The sequence below is a fragment of the Alosa pseudoharengus genome, unplaced genomic scaffold (genome assembly GCF_046254945.1).
Source record: "Alosa pseudoharengus isolate Yale_2024_CS ecotype anadromous, Long Island Sound unplaced genomic scaffold, YU_APseudo_1.1 YU_APseudo_1.1_scf_5, whole genome shotgun sequence".
NCBI classification, from domain to species: Eukaryota; Metazoa; Chordata; class Actinopteri; order Clupeiformes; family Clupeidae; genus Alosa; species Alosa pseudoharengus.
In genome coordinates this window covers 3,809,990-3,828,232 of record NW_027468837.1, presented here as the reverse complement: position 1 = coordinate 3,828,232, position 18,243 = coordinate 3,809,990, and the positions used below count along the sequence as shown (strand labels likewise).

Here is an 18,243-nt window from a genome sequence, read left to right as displayed (position 1 = left end):
CAAATACAGTTGCATTATCAACCCTGACCAAAACCCTTCAGGAATTATGTATGCAAAAGTGGAACGTGCTTAAAGGAACACGCCACCCAAAATCAGTAGTGATATATGTTCTTACCGTAACTTTCAGGAGTTGAGTCGTACCTCTCCCGCGTCGGTAGGTGCACTCAAACGCTCTGTTCCGTGGCTCAAATGTGTTAGCATGTTGCTATGCTAGCGGGCTCTGCCGTGGCCGTAGAGAGAGGCACATAGCAGTATTCAAACACCTCCACGTTTTACCTACTTAAATACAGTTGCACGAGTAGTTGATGAAAAATGTTAGGGCACACAACATGAAACGTGACGATTTTCCAAGGGAATAAACATGAGAACTACAATGTGTGGCGCAATAGCACTTGGGAGTACTTCGACCTAGCGTGGTAATATTATTAACACCTAATTGTAGATCCTATCCACCACAGAGTTTAGAATCCATGCTGGATCGACCCTCAGCCTCTCCCTCCCCTCTGAGCGAGAGAGGCACACACACTAGAGATGCGCTGATGGGCTATTATTTCAACCATAACTGCATAGCAAAACTTATCTGGGGATAGGCCTAGCCAATGTACGACTTTTGCCTTTTAATATATTTGCTGCATTAGATCAGTCTTTCTAGAACAGGCAAGGGCTTTCTAGCCTCACGTCAGCAGCGCTGCATCACCCATATAGCCTACATTAAAACAACCAGCGGATGGTGGGCAGGTGCCGTTTTGAAAATTGGTCAACAAACTTTGGTGCTGATGGATGGCTGATGGATGATAAGTTTTGCTATGCAGTTATGGTTGAAATAATAGCCCATCAGCGCATCTCTAGTGTGTGTGCCTGGAGGGAGAGGCTGAGGGTCGATCCAGCATGGATTCTAAACTCTGTGGTGGATAGGATCTACAATTAGGTGTTAATAATATTACCACGCTAGGTCGAAGTACTCCCAAGTGCTATTGCGCCACACATTGTAGTTCTCATGTTTATTCGCTTGGAAAATCGTCACGTTTCATGTTGTGTGCCCTAACATTTTTCATCAACTACTCGTGCAACTGTATTTAAGTAGGTAAAACGTGGAGGTGTTTGAATACTGCTATGTGCCTCTCTCTACGGCCACGGCAGAGCCCGCTACCATAGCAACATGCTAACACATTCGCGCCGCGCGACAGAGCGTTTGAGTGCACCTACCGACGCGGGAGAGGTACGACTCAACTCGTGAAAGTTACGGTAAGAACATATATCACTACTGCTTTTGGGTGGCGTGTTCCTTTAATGTTTAATTCTCCCTCCTTTTCGGCACGAATGAAACAGCATGAAAGAGCATAAACCATATTGTTTCTCCCGTTTTGTATTTGCCAAATTTGTCAACAGTCTACATTCAAATCATAGCCTACTTCCAGGCGCGCGGGAACATATTTTTGACCAGGGGTGCTGAATAACAAAATAATCATGGATGTCCGACGATTTCTCCCCCAGCACATGATTCGAATTTAGACAGCTAAATACGCCATTTCACCGCCGTGTATGAGTAGGTCTAAGAGTGAGAAGTTTTATAATGCCCTGGGCAGCCACATTCCACTGCAACTATGCGCAACACTTGCCACTCCAACTCATCAATAAAACTGTGCGCGCACACACCAGTCCCATAGAAGCGCACTTGAGTTTACATCATTAACCTATTTCAGTAGGTTATATAGCCAGAGAATGTCCGTAGACGGGCTCTGATATAGCCTAGTCTAAGGTAGCCTATATTCCATTTCTGACTTCTTTCTCTTCGCCATGGCATTTAGAATAAAGAATAACGTTCGCGAACCGTTCTGGTTTTGTTGCCAGCATAAAAACAAGCCACCATCGGCCTATAGGCAAATTTTAAACACAAGGGATGAATTGAACGATGACGAAGTCGGACATATAGGCATAGTTCATATTGGAAAAAAAGTTATACAATTTGGAACTCTAGCTTTTCCCCACCGCAGTCTTTTAATGCCATCTAATCATAACGTGCGCAGTCTGCGCCATACTTAAGCCCAAACCACACCCAAGATTCGCAACGAGATGAGCAGCAACTTGATGCAACATTCTAAAACCTTGCAACTGTGACCAGACATGTGAATGCTTTGCAACGGCTTGTAACGACGTGCAACATCTAATTCACACTGCTGTAACCTCCTTTCTGTAACGGTTTCGTGTCATTGCGAATCTTTAAACAGACGATCTGACGGGTTTTAGAAGATTAAATACAACCCGAAACTAAAAAACAGACCAGGCCTCTACTGGAGACCGGCCTTTAACCCAAACCTGTAGCCACGCCAGGCGTTTAAAAGAGACAGGCGTCTCTTAGGGACTCGGCGATTATTTGAAGTTTTACGGTAACTAAGAGTTAACTTAGTTTAACATGATGTTTTGACATTGACATTGTAACGTTCTCTAAGGAGAGTGAAAAGCAGTTTGCAGTAAAGCTAACCAACTATCGCAGGAAAAAAAATAGCGAGCAGCCTGATAACCAAATGAAATGCTCGGCGGGCCGGATGAAAGTGCTTGGCGGGCCGGATCCGGCCCGCGGGCCGCAGTTTGCCCACCCCTGCCTTAGACCCTTCTACCTACAGACCTATTCTGGCCACGTATATAACCCCCATGGTCTAACTCATTATCCATCTCCCTTAATCAATCATCTAAAACAATATAAATTCTTTGTTTACACAACCTAATAGACATTCCCAACACTACTCGCTACCTTAGAATAATAAGGTTCTATCTGCGTTTTGAGTAGTTCTGAGATATTGAGCTTCAAAGTTTTAGAATTCCATAGAGTTACATGGTAAATGGAACAAGTTCTTTTTGATATAAAGTCCAAATATGTACACAACTTTAAGAAACACCTCTTCTGAACTTTCAAAGAATAAAAATATGTAAATAACTGTAGATAGAACCGTATTATTCTAAGGTAGCGTACTACCAACTGTTTTATCCAATGACACTCACTAAAAATAATTCTTAAACACCATGAATATTCACAAAACCCCCCAAGGCCCAAACAACCCTCTCATCCCACACACATTGCCCCTGCCTATTTCGGACCTCCCACACTTTCTGTCGGGTCCTTTCTCCATCTCCCGAACCAGGAAGTCAGCACCACTGCAAAGTGAGTTCTCGTATTGTCTTTCTTAGTTTGGGGAAATGTTTGCCAAGTGTCCCATGGAATGTTCCTTTGTACCGGGTATGGATGCGTTCTGGAATGTTATGTATGTTATGTTATATTGGGTTATGTTTGCATGTGCCAATAAAAGCCCTGCTCGCAAATTACGTTGCCCGCTTTGTTAGTATAAACTGCTTCTCCTGTGATCTAAGAGGTCTCAGTGGTACATCGGTTTGTAGCATGTTCAGTAGGTATTTTGATCCCAAACCATTCAAAGATTTATAAGTAGCAGAACTTTTAAAATCGACTCTACACATAACTGGGTAGTGCAGGGATTTAGGTATAGGGGGAATGTGATCTGTTCTCCTGGTTTTGGTCAGAAACCTTGCAGCAACATTTTTGTACCACCTGGAGGTGCTTAATTGTCTTCTTTGGAAGGCCAGTGAACAGGCCATAGCAATAGTCGACTCTACTGGAGATGAAGGCATGAATACGTTTTTCTAAATCATGTCATAAAACCTCTGAGCTTGGAAATATTTTTCAGGTGGTAAAAAGCTGATTTAGTTATTATATAATATATAAAGACACAGGTCCATATAATACACATACATAATAAATAGTATAAAAAGAGATACAAAATACATAGGATATCACATATTAGCCTATAGGACATAGGCAATTGCACCAATGCCTTCTTAACCTACAGTAGAAGTGAATCTATAACAGCTTTTCAGAGGGCTGACCAGGGCTTCAATTATTTGGTTCTCTGATTAGTCCAGGCGGCACATAAAGCTAAACATCAATTGTCTTAAAGGTGCCTCACAGGTAGGCACTCTAGTGGATACAAATATTTGGCTGGCACTATGCCACCTAGGGACACAAAGCAGCAACCTCATTGCATCATTGTATGCTATTGTAAGCCTTTGCATACTCTTTTTCTTATAGTTAGACCACAATTGAGTAGTATATATTGGTGTTATGTAGGTTCTAAACAAGGAGCATTTCACAGAGTCAGAGCACATAGAAAACTTCCTTATAAGCATGTTATCTTGAGAATAGATTTTACAGCGCTGTCGGTAGAGGTCTTTGTCATCTGTCCAGTCATCAGATATGACATGACCTAGGTATTTAACCTCCTCACACACATCAAGAGGACTGTCTGTCAAATAAAAGGTCAGGAAAGTGGATTTCCTGTCCTCAGCGCTTCTAACTATCATGATATGGCTTTTCTTAGCATTATACTTTACGTCATGGTCAAGGCCATACTGGGAGCATACCTTCAGCATCTGCTGCAGCCCAGCACTATATGGACAGAGCAAGACAAGGTCATCTGCATACATACGATGATTAACAATAGTGTTGCCCACAAGACAGCCTGTATTTAGCCTATTTAGAAGGTATACCCATCAGGATCAGAGAAAAAAATGAAACAAACAAAACTCCAAACAATAAGTGTCAATAATAACTAGACTTCAAAAATAGAAAATAACTTCTAAAATCACTACCCACTGCATAGGCTACTTATAATATTGCTATAATACTAGGCTACTTATAATATTGCTATAATACCTTCGTTACTAACAGTCGATACTTTTTGCCTGCATAAAATCGAGCATTCGCATGCATCTACTGTAGGCTTAACATGATTTCTAAGCGGCTTGTATGCTCATATCTGACTTCACTAGACTATGAATGCATTTATTCATGTTGTAAGACATGTAAAATAAATGAATGACACCGGCACTACGCACAAATTCATACTTACACCGCACTTACCTAATAACTTCTGACTAGTTCTCTCGCGTCACTCACTGACAGTAGCTAGAATGCATCAAGAAAACACTGTTCAGTCCACCAAGTCATGATAATTTGTTGGTGCTGCGCAGCACCAGTTGAGATATTTAGCCTACTGAGTCTAATAATAGGTAGGTAATGTCATATTAAAACTAATGCTAGGCAATACAATAATGAGTGTCAAGTCCAGGGCAGCTGAGGTGTGGCGATGACATCATCGATAAGCAAGTATGTGGTTTCGCTGTCCAAACGAACACACAAGGACTACGGTTTCGATTTCTTTCAACCTGGGACCAGATCTTTTTTAAAAGTGCAGTTTCGGGCAGTGCGTTTGCAGGATTCGTTTGGACAATCGGCCAAAGCGATGCAAAACATTTGCGTTTAAACCAAAAAGCCTCTCCGTCTGGATGGCCCCTGAGTCTGTGTCAGGATCCACCATCTATTGACCTATTTACTCTCCGTTACCTCACTTCCTTCCTTCCTTCATAGTGGTTTATAGATGCAGAAGTTATTTTCTCACAATTTTATCACAATATGTTGTTTCTGGCGTAGTTATATTTTTTTTCTCTCTGACAATCTAGTTCCTTCATCATTTATGTACACTATGCTTTATAGAGGTTTCCAACCTCCAAGTTGTTCTTTGTAAGTGCAAACTACTTATCTTTGATGAGAAAGAATAGAAAATAATTAGTCACAGGGGAACAACCCCTATTCCGCACAGAGTTGTCTCTAAGGATACTGTTTTGAACAGATCAGAAGCTTTTTTTAACCAGATCAGACAACATGATAATGTCATCCTTTGTTATTATACTTATTTATCGAAATAAATATTAGCCTTCTTTTAAAACTTTCTTTTTCATATTATCTGTGAAATTCTAGCCGTTTTTTTTTACTAAATGATTGCAAAAAAAACTTTTCACTCAGAACTCACTGTAAGGAAAATGTTTATGCCACTTTGCTGTTGCTAAATTTCCCAAAGTTTAGCCTTGACACTTGACACCTGAAAATTTACTCTCCTAGGGAATTATTTAAAGTTGAAAGCAGTTTGACAAAATTCCCTTGACAAATATGATGCAACTGAAAGCAATAATACCAGACTGTGAAAGACATACTCTTCCTCTTCACCATTTATCATCTGGGGGACTGAGCTTTGGGAATAGACATGATGTCTCTTTCCACACCTGTTCCTCTGAGGGCAGCTTTCAGAGTGGCACCTTTGTAGTGTTTTGCACAGAGCAGATGGGACAACCTTGTTACACAGATAGAGACTAGCAATGAACTATGGGATTATATTGTTCTGTTTTACCCAAAAGGGTTTTTACACCATGTTGGTGTGGCACATCTTGTCTTTCTTTATTGCATAATTTGCATTTAGCATACATTCTTTTCTAGAGTGACTATCCTTAGCAAAAATAAGTTTATGGAAGTGTATTGTTGGTCTACTTATAATGAATTAAGCATACGTATAGCTTACTTTTTGTAAAGAGATACACTCTATTTATACTTGGCTTATACAGATACAAGTTTAAGTATAGCCTATATTTGGTACTTAAAGTCCAGTTAAGAACAGTTTAGAAATCATTGTGATGGTTAAATGACCTGTTGTAGCGAGAATGGCGGCTTTCCCTGCTCCCCGTCTCCAAGCGGAAAACCAGCCTTGCCAGATCTGCACTAGCGTCCTGGCAGTGTCTGAATCAGAAAGTCCCGTGAGAAGCAAAAATGAGCGAGAACAAGCGAAAAACACAAAAAGCTTAAAATTCTCTGGACATACACAAGCCCCCCTTAAAGGAATTATCCGGAGTAAAATGCACTTTAGATCGATTTACGGATGATTGGTGGTACATACGTTGAGTTGACATCAAAATCATGTCATTCGGATTTGTGTTTTGAGAAAGTTCGATTGTACCGTTTTCAGTCACAACTCGTAGCCTGGAAGTGAGCGGGGCATTTCAATTTCAAAATGATATTTTTATACCTCTGGGTCATTCCGTGTGAAATCACCCAATTTCAGCACAATTTGGCAGGTGACCCTCTCCGAAAAAATCTGAAAAAAATGACAGGTGTTTGTAGACCAAATCCATGCATAGATCTTAAATAGTATATCTGGATAACTAATCGTTGCAAAACTACAGCCCTTTGAAACTTCAAGTCATTTTAAGCATTGTGGTGAACAATCCTTTTTGTTCAACTTCCAGCATTATTGGCTCTTTTGGTATTTCACACACATTAGTGAAACTATGTGAATAGAAGTACATTTTCCTGTTGAATTAAAAAATCCAATCGGATCAGACGTATCTTGTGTACTTTCCCCTCTGCAAAGCTCTGAAAATGGCTATAAATTCATAATGTGAAAAGACATCATCACTTTTGAGGGCTTCTCATTCAGAAAGTATGTGACACAAATTCATCAGATTTTTTTCCTACACATATATGTATTATAAGGTCCTGTCCATGCATTAACTTTGGTTGTTATCATTTTCATATTTTCAGAGCATTTTTTTTAAATTGGGCCTGATTTTCAAAAAGCCTGTTTTCATCTTCTCATTTCACCACGTGGACAGTTAACAGGATTTTTTTTTAAATTTACCATATACCATTCTGTATGTGAGGATCATCTGCCCAAAATTTGGGCTTGTTGCTGAGTTTCTTCATTGAGATAAGATTTTTTTTAAATATTGTCTATAAATCAACTGAATTTGTACTGGATCTGCAGTACCACTTTGCACCACATGTGGTGCTCTTTTAATACAATGGAAGTCAATGAAAGAGTAACGGCTCCCACACACAGCTGCGTGCTTCGCGTTACTGGAGACGCATCCTATTCACTTTACATGGGCTCACGTGATCCGTTGCCGAACTGAATTGTGGGTCCGTCGCGTCGCGTTTCTCCCGCCGCTTGCGTTGAGGAGTTCAGCTGTTGCTGCACCGACAGACGGCACCGGCCAATCAAGCCAATCTACAGACGGCACCAACCAATCACATTACGGTTTTACTTCAAGTCATTTGCATAGCTACCGTCGGGAACACCCACTGGCATGCGTTGACGGAACGCAGCTGTGTGTGGGAGCCGTAAGAGAGTCACTTGTTTGCTGCACATATCCAATCTAAACACACAGTTTATGGTTCATAGTTGAATTGGTCCAAATAATTATTGCAACATGAACAACATACTACTCATACATAAATCTTATCTAGAGAAAATAAACTGATCAAGTAAATTATACACACATAAGACTGACTTGTCATCATACATGCAGCAAGAGGATTTAGCATAATTACCATCTTTGTAATGAGTTTTCTACACCAGCTTTAACCTATCAGTGCCTATGTGAGTACTTTAATAATTACTAGCCAACTGGTTAAGCAAAGTCTATATCCATCGTCATATGCATGGGATGCAGTCCTCTGTGATACATAGACAAAGAGCATCAATATGGAGATCAGTGCTTCGTCTCCATGTGATCTGGGAAAGAAGTTGGAAAATGAATGACATAAAGGAACATATTCAAGAAACAATGGGTTTCTAAAATTCAGTTCATCAAGGTATTTCACTTGATGAAGATGACCATGTGTGTTTTCATCACAAGTATTCATAACAAGGTTTGAGGACTCGTGGATCCAAGAGGCATTTGTAAAAAGATGATAAATCGTTAGTATTGATTTTTATGCATCTGACAATGTACTGAATTTTAGAAACCCCTTTTTACTTGAACCATATGAACCATAAACTGTGTGTTTAGATTGGATATGTGCAGCAAACAAGTGACTCTCTTACTCTTCCATTGACTTCCATTGTATTAAAAGAGCACCACATGTGGTGCAATGTGGTACTGCAGATAAAGTACAAATTCAGTGGATTTATAGACAATATTTGTAAAAAATCTTATCTCAATGAAGAAACTCAGCAACAAGCCCAAATTTTGGGCAGATGATCCTCACATACAGAATGATATATGGTAAAATTTAAAAAAATCCTGTTAACTGTCCACGTGGTGAAATGAGAAGATGAAAACGGGCTTTTTGAAAATCAAGCCCAATTTAATAAAAATGCTCTGACAATGTGATAATGTTAACAACCAAAGTTAATGCATGGACATGACCTTATAATCCATACATGAGTGGGAAAAAAATCTGATGAATTTGTGTCACATACTTTTTGAATGAGAAGCCCTCAAAGGTGGTGATGTTTTTTCACATAATGAATTTATAGCCATTTTCAGAGCTCTGCAGAGGGGGAATTACACAAGATACACCTGATTTGATTGGATTGTTAAATTCAACAGGAAAATGTACTTCTATTCACATAGTTTCACTAATGTGTGTGAAATACCAAAAGAGCCAATAATGTTGGAAGTTGAACAAAAAGGATTGTTCACCACGATGCTTAAAATGACTTGAAACTTCAAAGGGCTGTAGTTTTGGAACCATTAGTGATACATATATACTATTTAAGATTTATGCATAGGTTTGGTCTACAAACACCTGTGAGTTTTTTCAGATTTTTTGGGAGAGGGTGACCTGCCAGCCACTGGGTGATTTGACACGGAATGACCCCTCTTCTACAGTTCCAAACAACATAACACTTACGTGGTAGTGAGTAGAGGGTCCCTAAAGCCAAACCGAAGTATCCCGAGGTCTTTATGTGGTCGAATAGAGAGTCCAGAATGAATTTCATCAAGCCAGTACCTTTCCGGAAATGTTGCCATCTTTGCCGCCATCTTCAGGGGAAAGTCCGTAGGAGTCTTATTGCTGAGTGTGTTGTAACACGCTCTGGAAATTCACAATTTCGTCGCCGTTTAAAAAAAAAAAAAAAACATAGTCCAGTATTTCTTTCGAAATTGAAATGAAGTTGTATGGACTGGACTACGTTTTTTTTTTTTTTTAAACGGCGAAGAAATTGTGAATTTCCAGAGCGTGTTACAACACACTCAGCAATAAGACTCCTACGGACTTTCCCCTGAAGATGGCGGCAAAGATGGCAACATTTCCGGAAAGGTACTGGCTTGATGAAATTCATTCTGGACTCTCTATTCAACCACATAAAGACCTCGGGATACTTCGGTTTGGCTTTAGGGACCCTCTACTCACTACCACGTAAGTGTTATGTTGTTTGGAACTGTAGAAGAGGTATAAAAAGATTGTTCTATTACATTTCTTCTGACCGCCAGAGGCGGTGCTTTCAGCACCTGGATGTCCATCACATACGCATGTAGGTCGAGTGTTTGTACCAACAAAGTCACCTGTGACCGGGGTGACGTATGACGCAACGTCATGCACTTAAGGTGCTTTCACCCCGGAAGTGACCTCTTGTCATCTTCTCGTATGGACGTAGGTGTTCGAGTCAATCGCTAGGAGTCTTGTAACCCTTTACGGGTTGGAGCTGCGTTTTTCGCCCTCTTAAGACTGCGATTGCTGTACATTTCATCAAGGTAAGTGCTTGGGTTTCTAAATTATTGACGCGTCCACGAGTGGTTTCGCTCTAGGTTGACGTCGAAGGAAATTTGCCCTCTCGTTAACTGTTAGCTGGCTTAGCCTAGGATATCGGTGGCCTCGCCGGCATTCCTAGGTGCCTCCGACCAGATTTTCGCAGGCTACTGTCTAAACTTGTATTTGAACTCGAGACGGGGTTCAGTTATTTAATTTGGCTAACATTAGCCCGGCATTATTGCTGATCTTCTGTGCTTTGAATGACACTAGGTGTCTTGTATTTTGTGTTGGTTTAAATATAACTTAGCGATTGTGGATAGCGGTTACTCGCTTTCATTCTTCAAGTCAGCTTTATAATAGACAGCGGTTGTTAGCTGTCTGATTACAATTTCAGTTTGTGGTTTTCGCTTGTAACTGTAGTTCGTGCTGCAACGAGTGCATTTCGCTCTATCCGCAGCTGGACTGGGCCGAGTGCCCATTGTCAGTAACGGTGACCTTGTTTATTTACTTAATTGCGGCATGTTTATGGTGTGCGCCGAGTGCTCGGCCTCCCTGGAGCCTGATGACGGTCACGACCGCTGCCCCCGTTGCCTTGGTGTAGACCACCTTAGACAAGGGCTGACGGAGAGGGCTTGTGTAGACTGTTGTTGTTTGAGTTTGGCTGCCCGCGCCGCCAGACTGGCCGGCCTAGAGGGAGCTGCAGGATCTCCATTGGCCTGTGCACAGGCGGATCCTGGCCAGTCCCCTAGATTACTGAGACGCAGGCAAGCAAGCGCGGGGAGTGCTCCTAAGCGCACTAAGTCAGACCCTTTGGCCCAGAAAGTGGACTTTTTGGCGGAGGAATTCGCTCAGATAAAGGCACTACTGGAGGGTTTGCAGCGTCCTGATGTACAGCCAGCTAGCGGTTCCGCTACAAGTGCTTCAACACACGGCCCACCGCCCCCTGTACTGTCCCCAGCAGTAAGTGTCTCTGAGGATGATGTGCTTTCCATCAGAGCCTCAGAGAGTCTAAGGACGGTAGATGAGTGGGCTGAGGACGTGGCAGAGCTGGTATCTTACGGCTCTGACTCCAACTCCCTAGAGGATGGTGGTTCTCTGGGTAGCACGGCTGCTGGTCCGGCTCTAGGGCTAAGGCCAGCAATACAGTTAGCACTGGCACGTCTAGGGGTGGATGCACCACCCGCGGAGGCAGGTGCGCAGAGTGCTTTTTTCATGCAGACCCCGACTGCAACTACATTGTGTGTCCCGCCGTCAGCCCCCTTTATGGAAGAGCTACAGCGATGTTGGGCAGACCCAAGGCGTTTTTCCCATCTCCCTAGTGATTGTAGGGCACTAGCTAATATGCAGGGCGCATCCAGCTGTGGCCTCGACAAGATGCCTAGTATAGAACCCACATTGGCAGGCTTGATCCTCTCGCCCGATGAGGCGTTGAGACCAGACGTGCGCTGCCCATGGCCACAATGTCGCCTGACGGACGACCTGCTCGGGAAGAGTTATGACGCGGCGGCACGGATGGCACGTATAGGGAATTCTATGTCCCATCTTGTTTTAGCCCTCTCCCAGATCCTCCAGTCTCCTGGGGTCGACCCATCAGCGCAAACCCTCAGTGAAGCCTCGTTGCGGGCATTTGCCTATATGTCAAGGGAGCTCGGGCGGGTGATGTCTTCTCTCACACTCGCGCGACGTCAGGTATGGCTCGCCCAGTCTTCGCTGTCTGAGCCTAGCAGGAAGGTCCTCCGTTCTCTACCGGTTGTGCCGGGACAGCTGTTCGGACCTGCGGCGCAGCAGGCCCTGGAACGCGGTTTGCGGGCGACACAGGTCAGGCAACAATTTGCCAGTTTAAACCACACACCTGTTCACCGGCAGAGACCCTACTCAGGGACTGACAGGGCCCAAGTGATATCACGGCCTGTGTCTCAGTCAAGGCCACCTCCACCAGGGGGATTTCGCAGGCCCGTCACTAGACAGACCACTCGTCCGGCACAGCAGGACACAACATATAGCCGCCGCCCCTCCAGGAGCCGGAGGGGCCGAGCGGGCAGGCAGTGACAGCTGTTGAGCTGGGAAGCGCTAACATCAGACCCCTGGGTGCTGGACACCCTATCAGAGGGCTACAGCATTCAGTTCAAACGCCGACCGCCAAGGTTCACAGGGGTCAGGATGACAACAGTAAGGGACGAGGCCAAGGCACTGGCCCTGCGTCAGGAGGTCAGGGCCCTTCTAGACAAAGGAGCAATAGAGCCCGTAGAGCCATGTTCACTGAACAGTGGCTTCTACTCCACGTATTTCATAATCCCAAAAAAAGGGGGTGGTCTTCGCCCCATATTGGATCTCAGGTCATTAAACAACTACCTCAAAACCTTAACATTTCATATGTTGCGCACAGCAGACGTCCTCCAGACCATCGGGAAGGACGTCTGGTTCACGAAAATAGATCTCAAGGATGCCTATTTTCACATACCAATTGCACCACATCACCAGCAGTTCCTGCGCTTTGCGTTCGAGGGAAGGGCCTACCAGTTCAGGGTCCTCCCCTTTGGAATATCACTGGCCCCTCGGATTTTCACCAGATTCGTGGCAGCAGCACTGGCACCACTACAAAAAACAGGTATGCTCATCCTCTCGTACCTGGACGATTGGTTGGTAGTGTCTCAGACAGAGTCAGATTCGCTCAGGGACCTATCTCTGTTGATATCTCACTCAGGCAGGTTAGGACTCAGGATAAATCTCGAGAAGAGTACGTTGACGCCCAGTCAGCGTCTAGTGTTCATTGGTATCCAGTTGGATTCTCGCAGGAGACAGGCAACCCCATCTCCCCAACGGGTGAACGACATCCTCAGTCGGGTAGGACAGTTCAGGAGAGGCCAGGTGCAAACCTTCAGTTCCTTCCAGGTACTACTGGGCACGCTCACGGCAGCTGCTGCCGTTGTCCCCCTAGGCCTCCTCTCGTTGAGACCGCTCCAGATGTGGATCAACAGACTGGGGTTGGATCGATCCAAGAGCAGACAGGCACAAGCTGGTGAGAGTCACTGCCAGGTGTATTCAGTGCATACGACCATGGAACAGCCGGGCATACTTGACTCAGGGGGTTCCCCTTGGTGCCATACCCTCCCGCAGGGAGGTCGTAACGACCGACGCTTCTTTGACAGGTTGGGGTGCTGTTTGGCAGTGCAGGGCTGTTCGCGGCTCGTGGGACCCCCAACAGCGGCGCCGACACATAAATGTGTTGGAGCTTCAGGCAGTTCTCCTTGCCCTCAGGCACTTCTTTCCTGTGCTGTCGGGGAGGCATGTGCTTGTGAGGACCGACAACACAGCAGTGGTTTACCTCATAAACCACCAGGGGAGTACGAGGTCTCAGTCATCCCTGAGCCTAGTTCACCAGTTGCTGTCTTGGGCCTACCCCCGCTTGCTGAGCCTGAGGGCAATGCACATAGCGGGCATTCGGAACACGGCAGCAGACTTCTTGTCCCGACAGAGCCCTCATCCTGGGGAGTGGAGGCTACACCCAGAGGTGGTGCAGGCCATCTGGCGGCGGTACGGCAGAGCAGAGGTGGATCTTTTCGCCTCCCAAGGCTCTACACACTGCCCCCTATGGTTTTCCCTGGAAGAGGCAACGAGCCCCTTAGGCCAGGATGCGCTGGCACACGAGTGGCCCCAGCAGCTTTTGTACGCATTTCCCCCCCTTCCACTGATCCGTGCCATTCTCCACAGGATCTCCCAGGAGGGCCACACGGTGCTGCTGATAGCCCCCAGATGGCCCGGGAGGCTGTGGTTCCCAGTGTTGCACGGGCTGTTGGTCGGACGCCCTTGGCGCCTCCCCGTTCGTGCGGACCTCCTCTCACAACTGGGGGGACAGATCTGGCACCCGAATCCAGCGCGCCTACAGTTATGGGTATGGCCACTGAGGGGCCTGAGCCTCTGCTAGGTGCTTGCGACCCAGCAGTTGTTTATACCATCAACAACTCGCGGGCGGCTTCCACTAATGCGCTCTACGCGAACAGGTGGAAGCTCTTCGTGGAATGGTGCCGGGCCCGCGGGGAGGAGCCGACCAGTTGTCCAGTACCGACAATTCTCGGATTCTTGCAGTCTCGTTTTGACGGGGGCCTGGCTGCAGCCACCATCCGGGTTTATGCCGCGGCAATATCTGCCAGCCACAACAAGGTGGATGGCGTCACCGTGGGCTCCCACACACTGGTGACTCGTTTCCTGAGGGGGACACAGCGACTCAGGCCGCCACAGCGGAGCCAGACACCTTCCTGGGACCTACCATTGGTGTTGGAGGCACTGTGCCGGCACCCATTTGAACCTCTTGCGAACACAGAGGTTAAATGGGTATCATTGAAGACTGCCTTTCTGTTGGCCATGGCATCAGCAAAGAGGGTGGGGGAGTTACACGCTCTATCAATCAGCCGTGAGTGCCTCCAATGGGCCCCGGGAGAAACGGGGGTCACATTGTGGCCTAACCCATCTTTTTTACCGAAGACTTTCTCCTCTTCGTTTGTAAATCAACCCCTCCATTTAGCCGCGTTTGATCCTCCAACTGGGGAGGATGAACAGCAGGGAAACACAGCCTTGCTGTGCCCAGTCCGTGCTCTAGGGGCATATATTCAGTCAACCACTGGATTCCGGCGGTCGGAATCACTTTTTGTCTGCCATTCAGGGCCAAGGCGCGGCCAGGCATTGTCAAAACAACGACTGTCCAGGTGGATTGTCGAGGTTGTCTACAAGGCCTATGACGGCAGGGGCCTACCAATCCCAGCCTCCGTCCGCGGCCACTCAACCCGGAGTGTGGCGACATCATGGGCGGCCCTAAGGGGGGTGCCACTGTCCGACATTTGTGCGGCGGCATCATGGGCATCATCTTGCACATTCGCAAGATTCTACAGAGTTAACGTGGCTGCAAGTAACCCGCTAGTCACCGCTACTCTCTTAAGCCATTAAGGGGTCAAAAAGGTAAGTTCTCCTCCTCGTGACCTTGTTGGTATGTGTCATCCAGGTGCTGAAAGCACCGCCTCTGGCGGTCAGAAGAAATGTAATAGAACGATGGTTACGTATGTAACCGCGGTTCTATGAATTTCGGATGACCGCCAGAGCTTGGCAGTCACTCGGAGGGGGGACGAGAAGATTGCCAAGAGGTCACTTCCGGGGTGAAAGCACCTTAAGTGCATGACGTTGCGTCATACGTCACCCCGGTCACAGGTGACTTTGTTGGTACAAACACTCGACCTACATGCGTATGTGATGGACATCCAGGTGCTGAAAGCACCGCCTCTGGCGGTCATCCGAAATTCATAGAACCGCGGTTACATACGTAACCATCGTTTTGTAGCGGCGCAATTGAAATGCCCCGCTCACTTCCAGGCTACGAGTTGTGACTGAAAACGGTACAATCGAACTTTCTCAAAACACATCCGAATGACATGATTTTGATGTCAACTCAACGTATGTAGGCCTACCCCCAATCATCCGTAAATCGATCTAAAGTGCATTTTACTCCGGATAATTCCTTTAAGTACCGATTAGCCATGCCGGCTAGCTAACTCCATTTTTTAGATGTTCTTCATGGCAGTGCAAGCGAAAAGAGGCAGATTCAGAATTTGTAACTGAAAACAGTTTAGTCTTAAATCTAGATTCAGTTGGGACCTTAAGATTAAGGGTCTGGCCAGGGGCAATTCTAGACCTAGAGCTTTGCTGGGGCACAGGCCCCCAACTTCCAATACATAAAAAAAAAAACATTTAAATGTGCGCGCAATATGAAATAAATGGCTTTTACGTCTAGCCCCCATCAGGTCCTCATCATTAGGGCAGTGCCGGCATATTTCTCTTTTATACACATACCAAGTTCAACTAAATTAAAGAAAGCGATCCACAGAAATTTACAACTTTGCACTGCAAAAAGACAGGGCCATAGGCCTATGTAAAACTGAATTGAAGAAAAAAAAACATACACACACATACACACAGTAGCATGCACGCATACACATGTACACACGCGCACGCACACACACACACATAAACACACACACACAGGCTGACACACCCGCCCGCACACACGCAAAAACACGCACGCACACACACAAAAATACAACCATGTACTGTACACGCACGCACGCACAAACACACCCACACACCTAAACACATACACAAATAAAAACACACACATGCTGACAAGCAGGCACACATGCACCCACACACACTCACAATCGAACACACACAGACATACACACACACACGTGCAGGCAAGCAGAAACACATGCGCGCACACACACACACAAACACACACACAATTATCCCCACCAAAACACTCACAAGCGAACACACACACAGAAGCACACATATACACAAAAGCAAACACACACGTGTTCACACACATGCACATACTCATTTACATTCACAAAAGTTGCAAGAGTAGAGGATGGAGTAGGAGATGGAGACAAATTGACAAGCGCGATTTATTTTTGCGGAGAGAATGTGCACATGAGCACATTAGATGTACACTTTGCGGTACATCTAGTTCCTGTGATAACCTACAGTACATATGGCATTTCGATTGTGCTATCATGGATGCTATCAAAATAGTTTCTGTAAATGTCATTGAATTCATTGAAGGCATTGCGGCGCTTGCACGAACAACAGAGCATTTAAATACCACTGATTATGTTAAATCATACTATTTGCAATGCTTTGTCTGTCTTTAACTCAACACAGGAAAAAACCCTTGCACACTGTTTTGAGGTAACATGTCGTTAAACCTAGTTGTTAACCTTAACAAAAAGTTGCAGGTCGTTTTCAGATTGAACGTGCCATCTTTGGCAGCGTCTTCTTGTAGTTCATCAACACACCTGTGAGTGGTGCTCATGGTGGCGATTCAATCCACAGCTCTCAACCGGAATAGTCCAATCCAAAGAACCACTGGGAGGTCACAGAAACACACGACATCACGGCGGGTGCAGGATGAACGAGGGCTACTTCAGTTTATAGCAGAATCGCCGTGACAAAGACACTGTGTTTGTTCATATGTTTGAAAACAGCGGCGAAAAAGGAATACTAAGACGGCAAACATGGCTACAGTCATAGACTGTATAAATATAGTGGCCGGAGTGGTTATTTTTCTGCAGCCCCGCAATCAGTTCTAGTAGCTCCGAACCAAGATGGCGGATCCATAGTGTGTGCGGAAACTGGCGTCTGATTCTAACAAGGACTATACAGAGATACTGAAAAGCGGATCGACTGAATTGAAACACAGTAGTTCCCCACCATATCTGAAAGCGATGGAAGACACCCCACGGCTTAACTTTCAAATTCCAAGGAAAAGCAAAGAAAAGAGAGGTGCATCCCCTGGTTTCAATGCTGCTCGTTGTGTATGCTAGACATGGCTAGCTGGCAGCATGTTTTTCATTTACTTCTGAAGTCCTCTGTATGTCTGCAGACTTAACAGATAGGATTGGCCAGTCAACAAATCATACAGAGTAATTTGTTCGACCAAATTTGGCGGGGCTTGCTTTGGTGTGTGGTTAATGTATTATCTGTAGCTAATCAAGGAAAGTTCGTTACCTCACAATGTTCAGGTGATGTCGTCTCTGCTCTGAATCGTAGGCTTAATGACACTATTTCTTGAAACCTATAGCCACAAAGAGAGTCAAAACTGGGAACGTTAACATGCGTAACATCATTTCAAAGGAAATCTTGGATATTCTGACGCTTGTTGGTTCTGTTTGTAGCCACACCCACTGTGCACAATTAGCGTACTGCAATTGACTGCAACTGTTAAGTGTCAACAGAGCGTGGTCTGATATATGCTTCAGTAATTCAATTGATCTGGGACATGAAATGTTGCGTGTATCACAACCAGTATACTGTTGCAGAAG

At 45.2% G+C, this 18,243-nt stretch overlaps 1 protein-coding gene across 1 annotated transcript in view; it reads left to right on the top strand.

Annotated features, from left to right (window-relative positions):
- Nucleotides 1-17,257: 17,257 nt before the first annotated feature.
- Nucleotides 17,258-18,243, top strand: part of tasora (transcription activation suppressor a) — a 38,852-nt gene continuing 37,866 nt past the window's right edge. Inside the window, exon 1 of the mRNA XM_076269101.1 lies at nucleotides 17,258-17,704. Coding sequence (XP_076125216.1) covers nucleotides 17,647-17,704 — 58 coding nt within the window. The 5' untranslated portion in view covers nucleotides 17,258-17,646. The remainder of the gene's footprint in view (nucleotides 17,705-18,243) is intronic.